The sequence below is a fragment of the Prionailurus bengalensis genome, chromosome B1, assembly GCF_016509475.1.
Source record: "Prionailurus bengalensis isolate Pbe53 chromosome B1, Fcat_Pben_1.1_paternal_pri, whole genome shotgun sequence".
NCBI lineage: Eukaryota > Metazoa > Chordata > Mammalia > Carnivora > Felidae > Prionailurus > Prionailurus bengalensis.
The window spans coordinates 22,404,860-22,425,116 of record NC_057344.1 but is presented as its reverse complement, the minus strand read 5'-3'; the positions used below and the strand labels follow the sequence as shown (position 1 = coordinate 22,425,116).

At 36.6% G+C, this 20,257-nt stretch overlaps 1 protein-coding gene across 2 annotated transcripts in view; it reads right to left on the bottom strand.

Moving 5' to 3' along the window:
- MSR1 (macrophage scavenger receptor 1) overlaps positions 1-20,257 on the bottom strand; it is an 82,482-nt gene that overhangs the window by 42,117 nt on the left and 20,108 nt on the right. For both annotated transcript variants that reach the window (XM_043560253.1, XM_043560243.1), the window contains exons 4-6: positions 19,127-19,539; positions 13,953-14,139; positions 4,124-4,204 (exon numbers count right to left, since the gene is read on the bottom strand). In XM_043560253.1, coding sequence (XP_043416188.1) covers positions 4,124-4,204; positions 13,953-14,139; positions 19,127-19,539 — 681 coding nt within the window. The remainder of the gene's footprint in view (positions 1-4,123; positions 4,205-13,952; positions 14,140-19,126; positions 19,540-20,257) is intronic.

Genomic DNA, 20,257 nt, shown 5'->3' with positions numbered 1-20,257 from the left:
CTGGAGTTACACAGGTTCTTATCTGAACAGATCTTCCACTGTGGAGACATACAGCAAGAAAGTTAACAAATCAAGAAAGAAGGTGATTTTGGAGATGATAATTTTAGAAAAAAGAGAGAAATGTAATAGAGGATGCCTAGCAAGGGGATCAGGAAAAACCTCTCCAATAATGGCTTACTGAATACATTTTGGTGACGCTCAGAATACAGCTCTTCAACTAGGAATTATGTCACATTTTCAGTGGGTGAACAAATGAATCCATAAATGAAGGCCATGTGATACTTTCATAGAAATCACTTGATCATTAGACCTCCATTATGGGAGATATTTAGGCAGACTCTATATGACCTATAGAGTTATGTGACTTGTGTATTTAATGATACTTCTTTATTTTTATTTATTTTGAGAGAGAGAACATGCATGCATCTGTGTGTGTGAGTGGGGGAGGGGCAGAAAGAAAGGGGGGGACAGAGAGAGAATCCCGAGCAGGCTCCAAATTGTCAGCACAGAGCCTGATGTGGGGCTCGATCTCACGAACCATGAGACCATGACTTGAACCGAAACCAAGAGTAGGACACTCAACCGAATGAGCCACCCAGGTGCCCCGATGTTCTTCTTTGTAATATAATCATTATTTTCACCAGCTTTTTGTCAAGGCTGCTAATTTAATTTTATTTAATGGTATGTACATAATTTGCAGACATTTTTGCATTCATTGGCATAATTAGTTACCTCCCAAAGAAACCTGCTTTCTACACTCATAGCAAGAGTCTGCAGCCAGCAATGTTCCTTACTCAAATGCATATTTTGGGGAGCACTGTCCTGGTTCCAGGCTGGGGGATAAAGCTTTTTGGGCCACAGACTGGAAGAGGAGGGGTGGGTGGGGTAAAGACACGGGTAGATATAAAGATAAATGAAATGCAGTTCTTGTCCTTCAATAACCACAGTTAGATGGACTTCATTTTCTCTTCCAGAAGCATGATTCTTATGGAAGAAAATTCAAGCTATGTCAGAAAAGTAAACAGCACTCGATAACGATCAATGTTTTGTAGCCAATGGACCCTTTGGTTCCCTCTCAAGGCGTCTCGTGTAGGTAGCGCTCCCATGCCTACAGGTCAGGCTACCCTGTTATTGATCGCAGTGGGCAGAAACAGCCTAGTAGATGGCTACAGAAAGGATACTTCAGGATCTAATTCAGCGTCCTTCCCTTAAAGCACTATTGTCATGGGGGAGTAACCCAGAAAGTGCCCCCAAAGGATCTCAGAGGATGTCAAGAATCCTCTACCACGACATTCATCGTTTATAGAATTACTTATCATACTGGAAGTTTTGTGCAGGCAGAAATTCTCAACCTCTGAGTATAGGATCCACAAGGCCTTGTAGAGCACACGAGGAACAGGAAAAGTGCTCAGCAAAGATTTTGTTGAGTAAAAGGCATAGGTCATTCTCCCTGGCATGCTTCCAAGGAACTACCACTCTGAAATTTCTGTTATTTGAGATACAGCACATTTTAACATAATACCCAGCCCGTACCTGACTATCTACTGCAGTATATTAATGAAGTGGTTATTCAGGCCACTAGAATAATCATTAAAGTTTGTCAGGTTTAGAGACCATGGTTGTGAATCTAGAGGACTTTGAGTTAGTTGGTCAAGCGGAGTTTAATAAGCTCAACTGCACGTATTCATGAGATGTCAATGAACTTGCTGTAATCAGGAAGTAGAATTATCATGACTGTTCATCATATACTCTTTACTTCCTGATTCTAGTACCCATATTGAGCAATTAGGTAATCTGGCAGCGAACAAAACAGAATGTACCAATCAAGCGAGGAAGAATCCATTAAGAGAGATGCCTGGTAACCTGAATACTTTTGCTGCAGTGCACCAGACCAAATGGCAACTTAATAATCTACCAGAGTCAACTTATAACCCAACAATGAAATCTAACTCTCTTACATGAGAAACTACATAATGCCTATTTGCGTAAAAGAGCAGTACCAACGGCAACAGACTAAACCCTCACTAAAAGAATCAGAGCAGCTTTGCAATGGTATCTGCTCAGGGTATTAACAAAAGCTGAAACTTTTAAATCCCTTTTTCTATTTCATACATCCATAGTTCAGAAACAGTTGCAAAAGATTCTCCCAAGATGAAGTTTTGCACAGCAAGTTGTAGCCCAGACTGAACTTACATGGTTGAGTTATAAAGCTTTGACAATTGCAGTCTGTAATGGAGGAGCTGACAGACCTTTGACAATAGCAGCTCTGACAGCTGATAGAATACTGGTTACTTCCCCTGCTATGACATTAACGCACCATTGGTAAGATCTCTGGATTGCTAGTCAAGTAGAAAGATTTTTCTGAATAAAGAATCTTACCTGGCAATATTTTCAAAGGCATACCAGCAACCTGCCTAATAGAAAAAATTATGTATATGTTGTGTATACATATGTAATAAAATAAATAGATACACAAATAGATTTTAAACAATTTTAAAGCCTTTTTCATGTAAACTATGCATTGGCCTTTTAAGTATAATGATGCCAAGGTCAGAGGTGTCACATTCAGGTTTTTCATTTTTAAACACTAGTTTTCTGATGTAACCCGGGCTAGTCAATATATTGATCAGAAAGAAGAACATTTTATACAACCAAAAGACAGAATAATAGGATGAAGTACATGGTATTTAGACATGTTTTGGGCGGCACAGCCCATCCCAGATATAATTAAGCCAAGCGGTATACTCCCCACTTTCAAAGAGCATGTGGGTATTTGATTTCTAGTGAAGAATAACATGACAATCATGCTATTGTTCTTGTCTTCTTTATGTTTTTGAGAGCAAGGAGAGTTCATGCTCTTTCTCCTTTTCTGTCTTCTATTATCTTCTCTCAAAATACTGCTTTCAAGATTACAACATCAACAGAGGAAAATAATTTAAAACTATTTTTCTTGAAGCAAAATACAGAGAGTGGCTGACAATCAAGGTAGAAGTCATTTGTATTCTAGTCAATACTTACATTTAGATTTCTTAAGTTTAAGCAGATATATTCCAGTTAAGGACTATACAAGGAATCCAAATTCCTTTGAGATGTGTGTGTGTGTGTATGTGTGTGTGTGTATATATATACACACATATACACACACACACATACACACACACATATATACACATACACACATATATGTACATCTATAGTATATGTACTATTTATATTTATATACATTTAATATATATTTTACATATATACATTACATTTTACATATATATACACACGTATATATACATATGTGTATATGTGTGTGTATATGTATGTATACGTGTGTATATATGTACACATATACATATATATACATACATATACGTACATACATATATATACGTACATACATATATACATATATATACATACATATACATATATACATATATACATACATATACACACACATATACATATATATACATATACATATATACATATATACGTATATATGTATACGTGTGTATGTGTATGTGTGTGTGTATATATGTATACGTGTGTATATATATATATACACACACACACACATACACACACATATATATACATACACACATATATATACATCTATAGTATATATATTATTTATATTTATATACATTTAATATATATTTTACATATATACACTACATTTTACATATATATACACACGTATATATACATATGTGTATATATATGTGTGTGTGTGCGTGTATATATATATATACGCACACACACACATTATATATATACTGCAAATATATTCAATGTGAAGATGATTTTCGTATTCTCTTCATGTGACCTAAAGCTAGGTCTGCCATACACTGTGTGATCAAGGACATGGACAGCACTCCCCAGACTTCTTGAAAACCCCATATGGTAACTCTGGCTAAAGCATTTAACTTTTTTCAAAAACCTAAAGCAGTTACATATGGTACATTATAGTGATCAGGCTGCTGGAAAATACTTAATATCCCCCTTAATACACACACACACACACACACACGCTCCACAGGAGAAAAATCGAATAACCATTTTCCCCGACACACATACATATTACCTGGCCCTATAGTGTATGATTAAGTGGTTACTATTACCATACCTATTGCACCTGGAATGCCTCGTGGACCACTTTCTCCAGCAGGACCCCTATCTCCTTTTTCACCTGGGCGTCCAGGAGGACCTTTAAAAAATAAATACAATTATTGGTCAAGGTTTGAAAACATAGGTAAAATGGATCTGTCACGTTTCAAGACAGTTCTATAAGTAGGGCCGCATGGGTGGCTCAGTCGGTTAAGCGTCAGACTTTGGCTCAGGTCATGATCTCACGGCCCGTTAGTCTGAGTCCCACATTGGGCTCACTGCTGTCAGTGCAGAGCCCACTTCAGATCCTCTATTCCCCTCTCTCTGCCCCTCCCCGACTTATGGTCTCTCTCTCTCAAAAATAAACAAACGTTAAAAAAAATTAAAAAAAAAAGACAATTATGTAAGTAAATCCAAAGTCTTTTCTTTGTTGTGCAATAACACGAATAAGACTGACCTTCCAGAATGGAGGCATGCCCTGCTACAGAGGAGTACAATGTTCTATCCTGATAAGGAGGAGATAGCCCTAAAATAGACAACCTAATTATGTATTACATAATTATGTGTGGCTACCACTTTTCGAGGTTCTTAGAACCCAGGAGCAGAGAAAGACACTGAGTCAATGACAGCATAAACCCACATTAGTACTGTATACATACTAGGCAGATTTCATTATATTCAGTTAGTTGCTATCTGGAAAATGTGTAAGTAAGGACCTATCAATCACGTGTGACCCACACATAGTAGACAACCAAAACCCATATTGTTGAAAATGGCAAACTCAGACATTTGTTAGAGAGATGTAAATCAGCAGAAGTGGCAATGGTTGAAAAGCCTTTATTGACAGAGTAAGAGTTGAAAGGTAGTTTGAAGAATGGATAGAATGAGGTGAAAGAGAATTCTGGGTAAGTGGGAGACACATGGGGAAAGGTAGGGAGGTGAAAATGAGTAAAAGAATACTTTTTCAAGTAAAGCACAGTTGATCCTTGAACAACATGGGTTTAAACTATGGGTCCTCTCACATGCAGACTTTTTTTTTTTGGACAAATACACTACACTACTGCAAATATATTTTCTCTTATGATTTTCTTAATAAAATTTCTTTTATCTAGCCTTGTTGTAAGAATACAGTATAAAATACATGTAAGTTACAAAATATGTGTCAATTGATTTTTATTGGTAAGGCTCTGGTCAACGGTAGGCTATCAGTTGTTAAGTTTGGGGAGAGTCAAAAGTTATACACTCATTTTCAAGTGCACAGGAGATCAGTGCCCCTAACCCCTGTATTGTTCAACTAGAGTTGTATCAAGTAGAATGACTAAATAGATATAGACACTACAAAATAAGCTGGAGAGGTCTCAGGGAAAAGTTTGACTGCCTGGCCTCACAATTTCCCCAAAGGCCCCTGAATACTGAATTTGATCAACACTGATGTAGCCTTTGAATTTTCTATGCCCAGCAAAACAGAAACCTAGTGATCACCTCTTTAGAATGATGGCACTTTGGAAATTTAAGGTAACACTGCTAGTATCCCCTCTTCTACATGGACCGCACAGGACAAGTATTAACCCCTTCACTTAATGCAGAACACTCTACAATTTTCCTTTCAACTCCAAAAGGAAGAAACAATCTTGGATATACCATAGAATAATAAATACAGATCCTTTAAAAGAGGCATTTTGGGGTGGCTGAGTGGTTCAGTTGGTTGGTTAAGCATCCAACTCTTGATTTTGGCTCAGGTCATGGTCTCACAGTTCTGAGATTGAGCCCCATGTCAGGCTCTGTACTGAGTGTGGAGCTTGCGTGGGATTCTCTCTCTCCCTCTCCCTCTCTCTCTCTCTCTCTCTCTCTCTCTCTCTCTCTCTCAAAATAAATAAACAAACATTTAAAAACATTATTTAAAAAGCTAAAAGAGGCATTTTCAATCGCTGTTGTTCAGCCAAATACATAGCCCAAGGATGATACACAACTATATTTTGCATCACTGGTTAGAGAGCATTTGTTGACAAGTTTTACTCAGGTGGGCAATAAAATACCTGAAGAATTTGAAGAGAGGGCCATATAAATAAAGACTGTCTCATGAAAAAGTATATTCTATTCATTTTCTTTGTTTTGTTTGAAGTCCCATCCCTGCTTCTCTCCATTTTTTCTGATCTGTTCCATTTTTCAAGGTCCAACTTAGATTTTAGAACCTTCCTTCCCCGGTTTTTAAGACATCATTGTTCTTCTCAATGGCACAATGTCCCTTTCTCTTCATATGCAACATGGGGCAGTAATATTTTATTGCATTTTTGTTACAAAAGCAATGCAACTTATTATAAGAAATATAAAAGCCTAGAAAAAATATAATTCATAATTCTGTCATCTTTTTTATTTAGAAATTTATTTATTTTGAGAGACAGAGAGCAAGAGCAGATGGAAGGGAAAGAGAGAATCCCAAGCAGGTTCCATGCTGTCAGCACAGAGCCCAATGTGGGGCTCGATCCTATAAACCACGAGATCATGACCTGAGCCAAAATTGAATCAGATGCTCAACCAACTGAACTCCCCAGGCACCCCCATAATTATATCATCTTGAGAGAATATTTATTTCCTGTGTCTGTACTTTTTGTTTTGTTTTGTTTTGTTTTGTTTGCCTGCCTATTTTTTTTCCCATATAATCACATAAACAAATTCTCCTAAGCTTTGGCTTAATGTTGGACACACATATTTTGATGTCGCACAAGAAATGTCACGGTTTTACATCAATCTGTACACATCTTCCATTCCATGCAGAAGGCAGACATTCCCAACAGCAGGGGTTATATGTCCACCACCAAGAACACAGCTGTGGTTCAGTCATCTCTATACAGTGACAAAGTTAAGGCAAGCAGGATGGAAAGACTCAATCTGCAGCCCAGATTTTGCTGAGCAAACTTAAAGGAAGCAAATCCACAGTACTCAAGGGTGGTTTAAAAAAAAAAGTGTACAAGGAAAGATTTTGATTTAGTAATTAGAGCTCTAGAGCAAGACACAGACATTTCAGGAAAAGGGAATGTGTGAGACAAGAAACAAGGGACCCATAGAGTATATCTAGGCTCTTAGCCTCTGTGATTACGAGTGTCCACCACTTGGGGCGCCTGGGTGGCTCAGTTCGCTAAGCATATGACTTTGGCTCAGGTCATGATCTTGTGGTCCAAGAGTTTGAAACACAGAAGCTGGAGCCTGCTTTGTATTCTGTGTCTCCCTTTCTCTCTCTCTCTGCCCCTCCCCTGCTCATGCTCTGTCTCTCTCTGTCTCAAGAATAAACATTTAAAAGAAAAAAAAAGTGCTCACCATTTATTCAGCAAGTAGGAAATAGAACTCTTTCACAAACACAATCCTTACACTTATTTTGCAGGTAACTGTGTAGAGTAACTGTATACAGCTCTAATGTTGGAGAATTAATCCACTCATAACAAACACCTCTATGTTATTTTATATAATTCTGAGTCAAAGATCCTTCTCTGTATTTTTATATAAAATACTGATACCAAGTTTCTGAATGCCAGAGTAAGAAAACCAAGTAAACCTTAAAGAATTCTAGCTGGGTGTGTGGGATGTTACATTTTTATTGTTATTTTATTCTTCATGTAACATTAATCTCACTTATTATGTTTCATTTTTATACATTGTTATATCTCTTCCACTGCCTAGACGGAAATGTGGGAAGTATCTCAATAAATATTTTTAGTGTCTTTTACATATTTTGGTGGGATAGAAGTATACAGATCATATACCAGTTTTCTCTTAGCTGTGTGTGTAGACTTTTTAAGAACATTGTGAATATAATGCTCTCATGCTACCTTACAAAAGTGGTATCTCCTCTCCATCCCTGCTGTAGCTCACATCCTAATCATCCTGCAGCTGGACTATTCTAGACTTTTTTTTTTTATCTGGTCGGAATGGATTGTGTCTATTTCACCTTCATATTTCCTTAAGTTCCAGCTTAAAAAAAATACTATCTCCATCAACTATACAGAAATATAGCTATCTATTCCGCCATGTTATGGAAAAAAGAACGAAGAACTTAAAGTCAGGAGACTTAGTTTCTTTGCAGGTGCCTTCTTTGTTCTGAATTATTAGTCTCTCAAAACTCTATTCCATAATCACATCAATAACCACCTCTGTGCATCAATAAATGGACATAATGCTACCTGTCAGCTCCCTTGCTAACTGATTTCAAGACTAGATTAATATTGCCCAAAATGTCTGATTTGCCCTAGTTCAAGAAGCCATATAAGAATTCACACTATTTTTCTTCAAATTTAATGCCTCCTAACTCCAGAGTTACAGGGATAATTCATAAACACTGCAGCGATAATTTGCCATGGACAATTCCCTCTATAAAACACACATACAAAATCCATTCCTTACCTCCCTCCCTATGATTTTTTTTTAAACGAACACTAAGATTTCTAGATAGCCACAAAAAAGAACTGATTTAGAATACTCAGTAACCATAAATACCAGAGATCAAAATTATACAGTTCACTGGAAAAGCAAACCCAGGCATATCATATCATTTAAAATCCTCAGATGATACCAAAGAACTAATAATATCTGCCTAAATTTCCAGAGCTATGCTTCTCCATGTCCTATTCATTATGATCATATATTTTCTACTTCAGTCTTAATCTTGCCTTCTGTTTAGATCATCATAAAAATCTGCCAAATCTTCTTGGCTATTGGTTCTTAAACCTGCCTCTGTCTCTCTCTCTTTTTTTTTTTTTCTTTTAGTTTTCATGCTCATTGACTTAGATATCTTCAATCTGGAAGAGGACTTAGAGGTTTCTTAGTCAAACATACGTAGAGAGGTCAGAGAGAGTAAATTGTCCAAGGTTTTAAAGGCTAGTCGGGTAAAACCAGAACTAGACCACTTCTTTCCTGACATTCTAGGCTACACTATCCCGTGTTTAATTGACTTCACTTTTGGCTCTGCTTTCCCACTTTTTTTCTGGGATGAATTTTTCTTTTACCTCATGGTGAAAAACACACCAGTTCTTTATTTCTTTTTTTTTTTTTTTAATTTTTTTTTTTCGTTTATTTATTTTTTGGGACAGAGAGAGACAGAGCATGAGCGGGGGAGGGGCAGAGAGAGGGAGACACAGAATCGGAAACAGGCTCCAGGCTCTGAGCCATCAGCCCAGAGCCTGATGCGGGGCTCGAACTCACGGACCGCGAGATCGTGACCTGGCTGAAGTCGGACGCTTAACCGACTGCGCCACCCAGGCGCCCCCACACCAGTTCTTTAAAATCACGGTAACTAGTTGTACAAATATCCAAGTTTAAATTCTATCAATTGTTTATTCTTCTTCCTTGATATGAATATATACATGTATGAATATATGTATGATTTTAGATCCTCCAAGGAACATTTGTCTAAAATCTCATTTCAAATAAACATCACATTCTCTCTTCTCACCACTGAGCCATATTGTATTTTTATTGTATTTTCTCTTAACTCCTCTCCTTGAACGTTCACTGACTTTGATTCTTTAAATCATGCTATGTCTCACTCCCTACCAAACTCTACTTCATGATTTCAATGATGAAATTCCACTTAGTCCTTAAGACTCTAATGACTGTAATTACTTGATAAATATGTTAAAATATCTTTGTCTCTTTTATCTTCATGATTACATAGCAGGTGTTGACATTAAGAGGAGGGACCCAAAGATGGAAAATCCTACAACCAGCCAGTGATAAAGCACTCATTAGCGTGTACAATTCATTTTTCTTGGGTTATAATTTCAAGGGTATCCATTCAACATTTGTTTTATGCTTATATGTGGTAGAGAATATAAAAAATAGTCCCTGGTTTTAAGGGATGTATTGTTTTCAGGAAGCGGCAACAGTGAACTAGAAGACAATGTGAGACACTTTTAGGTATGACTATCATGTGAAGATTTCTCTTATGAAAGAATACCTAATGTTCAATATTAAACAAGATGTAGATGTCAGGAAGTATTACTCTGATGGAACTAGAGAAGGCTTCAGATATTAGATGGGCATTGAATGAAAGATAGGATATTTTCAGATACAAAGGGAAGAGAAGATATTTCAAGCAAAGGCAAAGGCATGAGTCAGGATATAAAAAGTACTTGGTATGTTAGAATCATAACTGAATCAATTGAAGTATTTGGTATCACAAAGGGAAGAGGGAGGAAATCAGGTATTGAAAAGTGGTTAAATACACATTAGACAAGATCCTGAGTGCTGCAGAGAGAAACATAGAATGAGGAAGTGATAGAGAAGCTTATAATCGAGGGTTTTTTTCTCTTCAGGAAGACTGCATTTTACCAAGAAAGCAGATAGAATTACAGTCTGAAAGATTGGGGAAGGAAATGACTGGGAGACTATTTCAATAGTCTGGTAGAGCAGTGGTAAGAAAAGTTTACCCAAGACACTGCTATTACAAAGTGTGACTTAAGGAGAAGAAAGTGCCAGTTTTGCTTATTTATTCAGCACATATATAATTGCTCGCCCACTGCACAGAAAGCACTCTAACAGGTACTGGAGACAGACAGATAGACAAGAAAGGTGAAACTCAACCTCATGAAACTCATGAGCTATCAGAGAAGACGTATCCTAAACAAATAAGCAAATGCACAGATGAAACAATTTCACGCAGTGGTAAGTACTATGAGGAAGCTAAAGCAAATGATGACATAAAGAGATGGGGGGAGGAAAATGAGAAGAGAGGAGGGAAAAAAGTCACCCCTAAAATAGTGTTCTTGAATGGATCCAAGAAGGAGTGGCGTTCTAAGAGAACAACGTTTCAAGAGACAAGGCAGGAGTGTACATGATGGACAGTAAGAAATGAAAGCAGCACTTCCTCCTCAGGAACTTACACTTTTTAGTAGCACTTTCATTCTTCTAGATTTCCGAGCCAGACAGAGAGAATACCAGAGGGGAAGTGGGCAAATGAGGGCAGATAAGTAGGTGGGTGTGAAACCAAGGAGGATTTCAGATTTATTCTAAGTCGATAGGAAAAATATTGGAGGGTTTCAGCACGAGAGCTAAACTATCTACTAATTTCTTATACCACTCTTTTGCTCTACGTTATGTAGGATGGATTAAAAGTCGAATCAGGGAGAATGAGTAGGAAGCTGATGCAGGGCCTCAGCCAAATATAGTTGCTTGAATTATAATAGTGACAGAGGAGATAGTGAGACGTGGTTTTATTTGAAATAGTGCATGTAACAAGAGTTAACAGGACTCATATATGGATCACACGTAGGAAGCAACAGAAAGACATCAAAGAAAGCTTCTGAGATCTTGGGGTGAGTAACTAGTTAGACAATGATACAGCTGACACATAAGCCCAGGAACTCAACAGACTGGCAGAGTGTATGGGGAGGGATGCTCGAGAATCAAGGGTTTGGTTCTGGATTTATAAAATTTTGGATATTGATTTGAAATCCAAAGTGGAGTTATCTAACTGTTAGAGGGAATGTTGATTCATTCAAACTTTTCTTTATCAGCTTTTCTAATGTAATAATTAAAGAATGGAAGCAACGTGTTCTATATAAGTCAGCTATAAAGCACAATAATAAAAAGAACACTCCTGCAACGTCACAAATCAAGAAACAGGTATCTATTTGGGTGCTTCCCAATCTCATCCATCTTGTTTCTTTTCAGACCTAAACTTTAACTTGAATTTTGTGGTTCCCACTTTCCTGCACTTTAAAAGCTACCAATTCTCATTACATATGTATGCAGCTATAAATACACATGGTTTACTTTTGCTAAATTATGAGCATTAGAAACAAAAATTCTACTATATATAGTCTTCTAGGACTTGCTTTAATTTTTTCCCCTGTAAATACTTCTTTATTAGACTGAAAATATTTTTTCCTAGTGTTATGTAATAAAAACCTCATGGATTTTGGTTAATTACTAATAGAATAAAAGGGTTAAAATCATAAAATAGAGTTTAACAGACTCAAGTAAGAGGACCTAGCATGAATTGAGGTAGAATCACAGAACAAAGAGTACAGAAGTTTGTGAAGAAGCAGTATTAGAAGAGACCGATGCTGAAAACGTTCCTGAACTTGTGATCGACTTAAATTTACAAACAGGAGAAGTAAAACAAATGTGATACGAATCAATTCTCAATATAAGAAACACAATTAGTGAAGCAGCAGGTAATAAAGACAAGAAGAATGACGAGCAGATTCGGAGCAATCATTTTTAACACAGCAAAGAAAGCCAAAAAGCCAGGGAAATGTCTTCCAAATACTGGTAGAAATAACCGGAAGAGCTGTTGTATACGTATGTGTAGTAGAACAATTTTAAACATCAAGGACAAAGTAGAGAAAATGAAATCCAAAGATCTCACCATTTGGACTTTCACTTAATGAACCTCCAAAAGATATACTTTAGGAAGAAGGGAAATGATCCCAGAAGAGATATCTGAAGTGCATTTAGAAGAAGGGAAAGTTAATCAACTTATGTGCAAATTTTAATAAATATTCTATGTATATACTGACTAAATTCTTAACTTTCTTTTTAAACTGGATAAAATAGAAATAAACTATACTCAAAAACAGCAGGAAACCACGGAAAGGGGTCATCAGATACAGTGTTTTAAGTTCTTTGGATCTTTAGGGTTGAGGTGAAGCTATACATCAACTTTAAACTTTAACATAAAACTCAAGAACAACTATCAACAAAATAGGAATAGATTAAAAAGTCTCCAAAATCTTCTTGGTGACTTTTGCAGAAAGAAAAATTCGTTGAGAAAAATCTCAATCTGAAAACAGACAAGAAAGGAAAGCAAAGGGACCATAGAACTGGACAAAAGCAGCACAAAATAAGATGTTAGAAATAGATACAGTGAAAAAAAGAAAGGTTAGATTGCATATTTTTAAGAGTTCTTGGGGCTCCTGGCTGGCTCAGTGGGTAGTGCGCACAACTCTCGATCCCAGCCCCACTTGGGTGTAGGGATTACTTAAAAATAAAATCTTTCTTTTTTTTTTTTTTAAAGTTTATTTATCTGAGAAAGGGGAAGAGAAAATGAGCATGCTTGTGTGCGTGTACACACACACGCGTATGTGCACAAACAGGGGAGGGGCAGAGAGAGAGAGGAAGATCAAGGATCTGTGATGACAGCAGGGAACCCAGTGTAGGCGGGCTCACACTCACGAACCACAAGATCATGACCTGAGCTGAAGTCAGATGCTTAACCAACTGAGGTACCCGGGTGTCCCCCAAATAAAATCTTTAATAAAAAAAAGTGTTCTTTATAGAACACAAACCTAACACAAAGAAAAATATGGGAAAATATTTAAAAAAGAAATAAAATTTAGAGTAAAAATATATAGTATGTATATATTAATTTAAAAATCAGTAAGATTCAATTTACTGTGGTTTACCAACAGGAACGAAAGAAGAAATTGACAAATTTATTGTTAGTTTGCGGAGTTCAAAAGCCTTTCTAATTAAGAATACAGTCAGGTAAGAAGTAAAAAGGAATCTGGAAGTTTTGAAAAACAGAATTAACAGGTTTGATCTGTGGACAGGAAGAGGATTTGGTGGCTTACAGAAAACTTGTATTCATTTTCATTAATATGGGATATTTTGAATAATGACTCGTTAGACCTTAAAGACTTTTTTTTTTTTTTTTAACATTTTCATTTAAAGAATACCAAGATGCTGATATCTTACCATGTCTCGATGAGATCTCAAACTTCCTTTCTCTGGACACTTGTAGTAAACATATGTTCAAAAACTAATTTATACCATAAGATTTCAAACACCAAATCTCTGCACATATCAGTACATTTTAATATATCATTTTCTGGAGGAATGAGAAAATATTTTACCTTGAATTAAAGTGATATTTTTCAACGTCTGAGAGTGTTCCCAATCTTTCAGTCTGAGATCATTAGTGATATTATTCAGTAGTTTCACTTCTCCTTTTATTTCCTGTTCCAAATTCACTTGTTTTTCTTTCATAGACATAATTTCTGCTGATGCATTGTACACACGCTCCTCTAATCTACTCATGTCCTGTGAAACATAAGCAAGCACCCACAATTTTTATTACATACATAATTATCAATATGTAAGTTTAAGAAGCCCTGGAAGTCAGGTATTTTTTTTTTAAACAAGAATACTATAGAACATTATGGAATAAGAATGTAGAAATTAGAGAACTGTGCTAAGCCAGTAATTTTTTGGCTTTGAAGCATTTCCTCTTTTAACTGAATGGCTGAATTTTTACACCCTATGTCCCCACAAAATTAGTTGAATATATCCAAGGTATGCTTTGATTCCTAAATGCATACATGTCAAAATGCTGAAAATGAAACAAAAACTTGTATGATTTTTATCAGAAGTGAAATTTCTTTGTACTGTACTTTGAGTACCTACATATTCTATGAATTTGACAGAATTTGTACATTAAACTGTTTTGTAGCAATAATAAAGTTTAATGTTACAATTCTCATTGATAATGAACATTCAAGATAGGTTTTAATATTCAGTAAAATTTCGGGGTGCCTGGGTGGCTCAGTCAGTTGGACGGCCGACTACAGCTCAGGTCATGATCTCGCGGTCTATGAGTTCGAGCCCCGCGTCAGGTTCTGTGCTGACAGCTCGGAGCCTGGAGCCTACTTTGGATTCTGTGCCTCCCTCTCTCTCTGCCCCTTCCCTGCTTGGTCTCTCTCTCTCTCTCTCTCAAAAATAATACACATTAAAAATTTTTTTTTAATATATTAAAAAAATATTCAGTAAAATCTCAACTAGAATTTTAATATCTTACTTTCAATGTTTATTATTTATGTATTTCAGATATCATTTTGTTTTCAAATGCATATATAGTGTGTATTTATATATACACGTGCATAGATTGTGAACAGACGATATCATACATTTTAGAATATGCTTTCACTTTTCACTCAATAACATATTAAAGATAATTACCTATTAAAATATTCCGAGACTAGATTATGTTCAACAATTTAGTGGAATTATATTTATATATTTTTCATAATGCAAGATTCCTAGAGATCAAGTTTTGAGCTGCATACTCTCTTTTTACTTCTTTAAGCAATGTTGTAATGAATTATATATATATATATATATATTTTTTTTTTAATATATTTGTACAAGTGCTTCTATAGGACAGCTGCTTGAAAGTAGGCCTGATCAGAGGGACTAAATGCTAAGCTTTTTGTTCAATACTGCCACAGTGTCCCCAAATATATGGCACTATTTTTTAAACATTATTCATCATATATCAGTATCTACTTTTGCACCCAAATATGCTGGGTACCTTCAACATATTTAGGTTTGCAGAGTTAAGAGTCAATACATAATACATCATTCTATTTATTTGGTTTTTGAATTATGATGAGGTTAAATATATAGTCATAAAGTTTTTCACATTGTTTATTACTTCTCCTTTCAAGACATTGGCTTGGTTTTCCTTTGGGTGTTGGGCTTTGTTTCTGATGCAGCAAACTTTCTCGTCCATTCTGGCTACATTTTCTGTCTCTCCATTCTAATTTGGTCGCATCCTGTCTTCATGGTATGCTCTATACTTTTCTAAGGAAATCTCTACTTAACTGCTGATGTATTCTCATTTCCCACTGGCATATAGAAATCAACCAGGGACACACTGCTCTGTAATCCTAGTACAAAGAGAAAATTACACTTGCCTTGACTTGACAAGTTGAGGTGAGGGGGTCAAGGCAGTCAGGGTGTAAAGCCTTTGAGATAAATGAACAGATATCTAGATTTGTCTCTTCAGTGGCACTATACTCAAGCAGAGAAGCTTATCAAATTGTACCGCTCTAACTCTGCCTTCCCCCACCCAAAACCCTATTCTTTGTTATCTCTACCCTCTGTCTCCTCCTTCCTTGACTATTTGGCATTTCCCATGCAATATGGTATGTCATGATAATGAAAAGTACAGCACAGGAATATAGTCAATAACACTGTGATGATGTATGGGGACCGACAGTGACTACATTCTCATGGTGAGTACTGAGTACCGTATAGAGTTGTCAAATCACTCTGCTCTACACCTGAAACTTGTACAGTATCGTATGTCAAACGTGCTTCGATAGTAAAATAAAAGAAATAAAATTTGGAAAAATATGTATAAAAGTAGAATAGTGAACAAGGACGTTCATAAAGCATAGCAACATAAAAACATGCCCAGCTTAATCTGGGTGCCTACAGACTGCTGTAGGCTGGTTAGGTAGTTAAAGACGCCCACGGAGCAGAGGTCAGGGGACTGGCAGCTGATTTTGCTACCAAAAAGTTACTCCTTGCCCACGTTCTTCACACACAAAGCTGAAGTTTTTTTTTTGTTTTTTTTTTATTCCCTTTTCTGAAAACTGCATATGGTGCTCATATTAGCCAGATTTCACTTGCAATTGTTTCTAGGGGGAAGACAGAAATTGCATTTTATTTTTTTTTTTAAGAAACCTATTCAGCGGCCACACACACCTTCCAGACTCTACCATCAGTGGCCCTGCTGGAAACTGGCATTTAATTTTGCAGTCTTACAGCCCTTTCTATGAACAATGGACATGATGAATTCCCACCTCTCTTATTTTGTGCTGGTGTTCTTTTTTTCCCTCAAATTGATGTTTGGTTTGTCCTTGATAGGCCTCATGCTGGTATCGCTTGGAAGCCTTTCTCTCAAACAACATTTACTGATTTGGGCATTCATTTAACTTACTTATTCCTGAATTAGGTTAAAGATTCAAAGATGGTAAAAGTGTTTAAGCCATGGGATAAGAGGCCGAATATTGTTTTCAGTGAGCACACGTGTGCACACACACGCTCGCAGTGACCTAGTTTCTAAATCTTTACAAGTGATTACTGCCTTGAAAAAATAAATAGCTTTGGAAGTCCCTCCATTCCCTTGTACCTTCGTTTCTAATGATGGGACCCAGTCCAAAACATAAGTGCAATCTATCCAAACCCAAACAGTTCTCTGATCATCACATTTTGATCATTTCCAGTGATTATCACTTTAAACAAGCTCAGGATTTGTACTGTCTTCCATATGGTTTCCGATTTGGTGTCCACTCTTTTTTTTTTTTTTTTTTAATTTTTTCTTTTTTCAACGTTTATTTATTTTTGGGACAGAGAGAGACAGAGCATGAACGGGGGAGGGGCAGAGAGAGAGGGAGACACAGAATCGGAAACAGGCTCCAGGCTCTGAGCCATCAGCCCAGAGCCCCACGCGGGGCTCGAACTCACGGACCGCGAGATCGTGACCTGGCTGAAGTCGGAGGCTTGCCCGACTGCGCCACCCAGGCGCCCCTGGTTTCCACTCTTGATGTGAATTCATAGATAATCTATAGTCTCTACTGAATCTGGGGGCCTACCTCACTGCTCTTCTGTTTTTACATAAAGTAATATACTTTCTCCTTTCCTCTTTTCCCCCAAGTTAATCAGTTATTACTCTTACCATTGAAATTTTACTTATCCGTCTCCCATTCTCATCTACGCCGTAGACAGCTGCTTCTTAGTGAATCTCCTACCCCTTTGTAGCCCAAGTCATTGATATTTCAAAGTGGCTGATATGCTTACATACTTATTAACACTGTGGAAAATGCAGTGAGATTTTGGAAGAGATGATATGGAATAGAAACAGAGTATCAAGGCTGGTGTTGGCATGAGGTTTACCAACAAAGTCCTCCTATTTATATAGCCATGCCATTGTCTTCTGACACCTTAAGATCAGGATCATGTGAAATTCAAAAGTTCTGAGTGATTGTACCTGACAAATATGTAGGCTATTTTTCCTTAAACTGTTTCGTCTATGCTCTAGTCAATATTTTAGTTGATCTTCATTTAATGTTACAACTTTAGAGGCTTACTGATGCTCTGTAAGTGATAATCCATTTTTTAAAAAATCACTACAGTTAATAATGTATCTATACAGAAAACAACTTCACTAATCAAAAAGGGTTCTATTCAAATAAAATCTACTACCAAGATGCCAACATTGCTTCGCTAAGGGTAGAAATTTTATAGGCTTCACGTTAATTATGTTCTTAGGCCCTAGATATTTTGTGATGTAAAGATCATTTTTTCACAGGAGTAGTTAAATTTTAGTCATCTACTTATTTTTCATGGGATGGAGCAATTATAATTATTTCACAACAACCCCCCCACCCCACAATTTGAAATAAGGGGCTTGCTTAATTTCTTTCTCATCAATACAAAGTAATCCAGCAGGTTGGCCACACAATAGTCCATAGAAGAGGTGAGAAAAAACTACAATCCAAGGGTCAAAGTCTTTTTGTGAAGAGTGACTGACTGGACCACAGCCTCCCTGGTGTATCTGCAAATTGGCTATGGCTGCTTTTGTACTGGAATGACAAAGTTGAATAGTTGAAAAGAGACCTTAGAGTCCCCAAAGGCTAAAATGTTTACATCTGGCTCTTTGCATAAAAGCTTTTGCTGACAAGCTGGTCTATCTAAACATGTCTTGCTCTCTTATCCTGGGTCTTTGATCCTACGATAAAAATAAGATGTTGTATCTATCATTCCAAATTCAACTCTAATTATAGTTATCTTTACACATGAAAACGTATGTATACTTCTTGGGAATGACAAAATAGACTTTTAAATTTAGATGTTGTATGTATCTATGATGTTTCCATTTCTTTGATGATGAAGAAATTTGGGTCTGTTGTAAAACTCACAAATACAGAGTAGCTACAAAGATCACCTAAAAATTATAATTGGCTTAGACAGTCTCAAGAGATAGTATAACAGGATTTAAAAAATTAAAACACCTTAAGAGAGTCTATATCCAATGGAAAAAAATTCACCCTCTGTTGGGAATCTGGAGAAGACACTAGGTAAATTCATGTAAAATCTTCTGGTAGGATTACCAGAGGAATCAGGGTAAGTCAGATGACGTTGAAACAGGGCTTACATATTGTGTTTTCTTGAACTATCTGAGGAGATAGAATCTAGATGGATTCAGTGCTGGCATGTGACCTTCTAATACAAAAACTCTTACCTCTTGATGTTTAAATGTATTCTCTTGGACTTTGCCATTCAGTGTTTGAATATTGAGCTGCAAGTCAAGCAATGTGATATTCAGACTGATTAATGACTTGGAGATTTCATCTATTGCGTTTCCATGTCCCTGAACTGAGGAAACCAAGGTGCTCAGCTGGAGAAGAACATCACTGAATCTTTGATCAGTCACCAGACTAAAATTTTGGAAATGCTCTGAATCTATGAGATTGGCTTCTGTATCTGAAATAAATTGGATTCTCTTCTCCATGTTGTTCATTTGTTCCATTACAGCTTCTCGAAATCTCATTTCTTCTTCACTGTCATTTGCTTTTCCTGCGAGACTTTGAGACATATCGTTTGCATTAATTGAACCAACTGTGCAATTCTTCATTTCCCACTTCAGGACTTGCGCTGTATATTTAAGGAAAAATAAACAAAGTCATGACCAGTAGCCTTAAATGCACACACCATTCCATTCCATATCATTCCAATCCACTGTAACATTCTGAAAGCCATCCAAACTAAACCAGGTGTTTATTTTAAATACACAATGTGTGAACCACACTACACCTATTGCCGAGAGGAAGACACTCTCCTTCTCCCACTTTACTTTAGAATTTATTCCAGGATCAAGTCATTCTTTCTGAATTGCTGCTTCTATGCATCTTCCGAGCCACCGCATTTGGCTTTGACAGTGAGAGTAAATTCTACAGATCGTGAAGTGCATTGTATCCTATTCCTCAAGGTACGTTAGGATAAAATGAGATAATGCTTAACACAACGTTGGAAGCAAGTATGTTGAATACATTAGCTGTTACAAAGATAAATGATGTGACAAAAACACTATCTAGTAAAAGTAGAAGTATCAGTGTTAACCACTGTATGAACAAATTTTTGGCTCATCTTCCTCATCCAGTCGCTTAAGCTGGCAGAGAATTGTCATTTTCAGTTTATACAGGCCTCATTTATTATTGGTGGAACAGGAAATTGGGCAAATAATTTTTTTCACTTTAAAAAATATTGTTCTTTTAAGATTCCCCTTTACCTATGATAAAATATATACTCATGACAGAAAAAATTTTAAAGACAGGTAATGAAGAAGAAAAATCGACCACTAATCTCACCATCC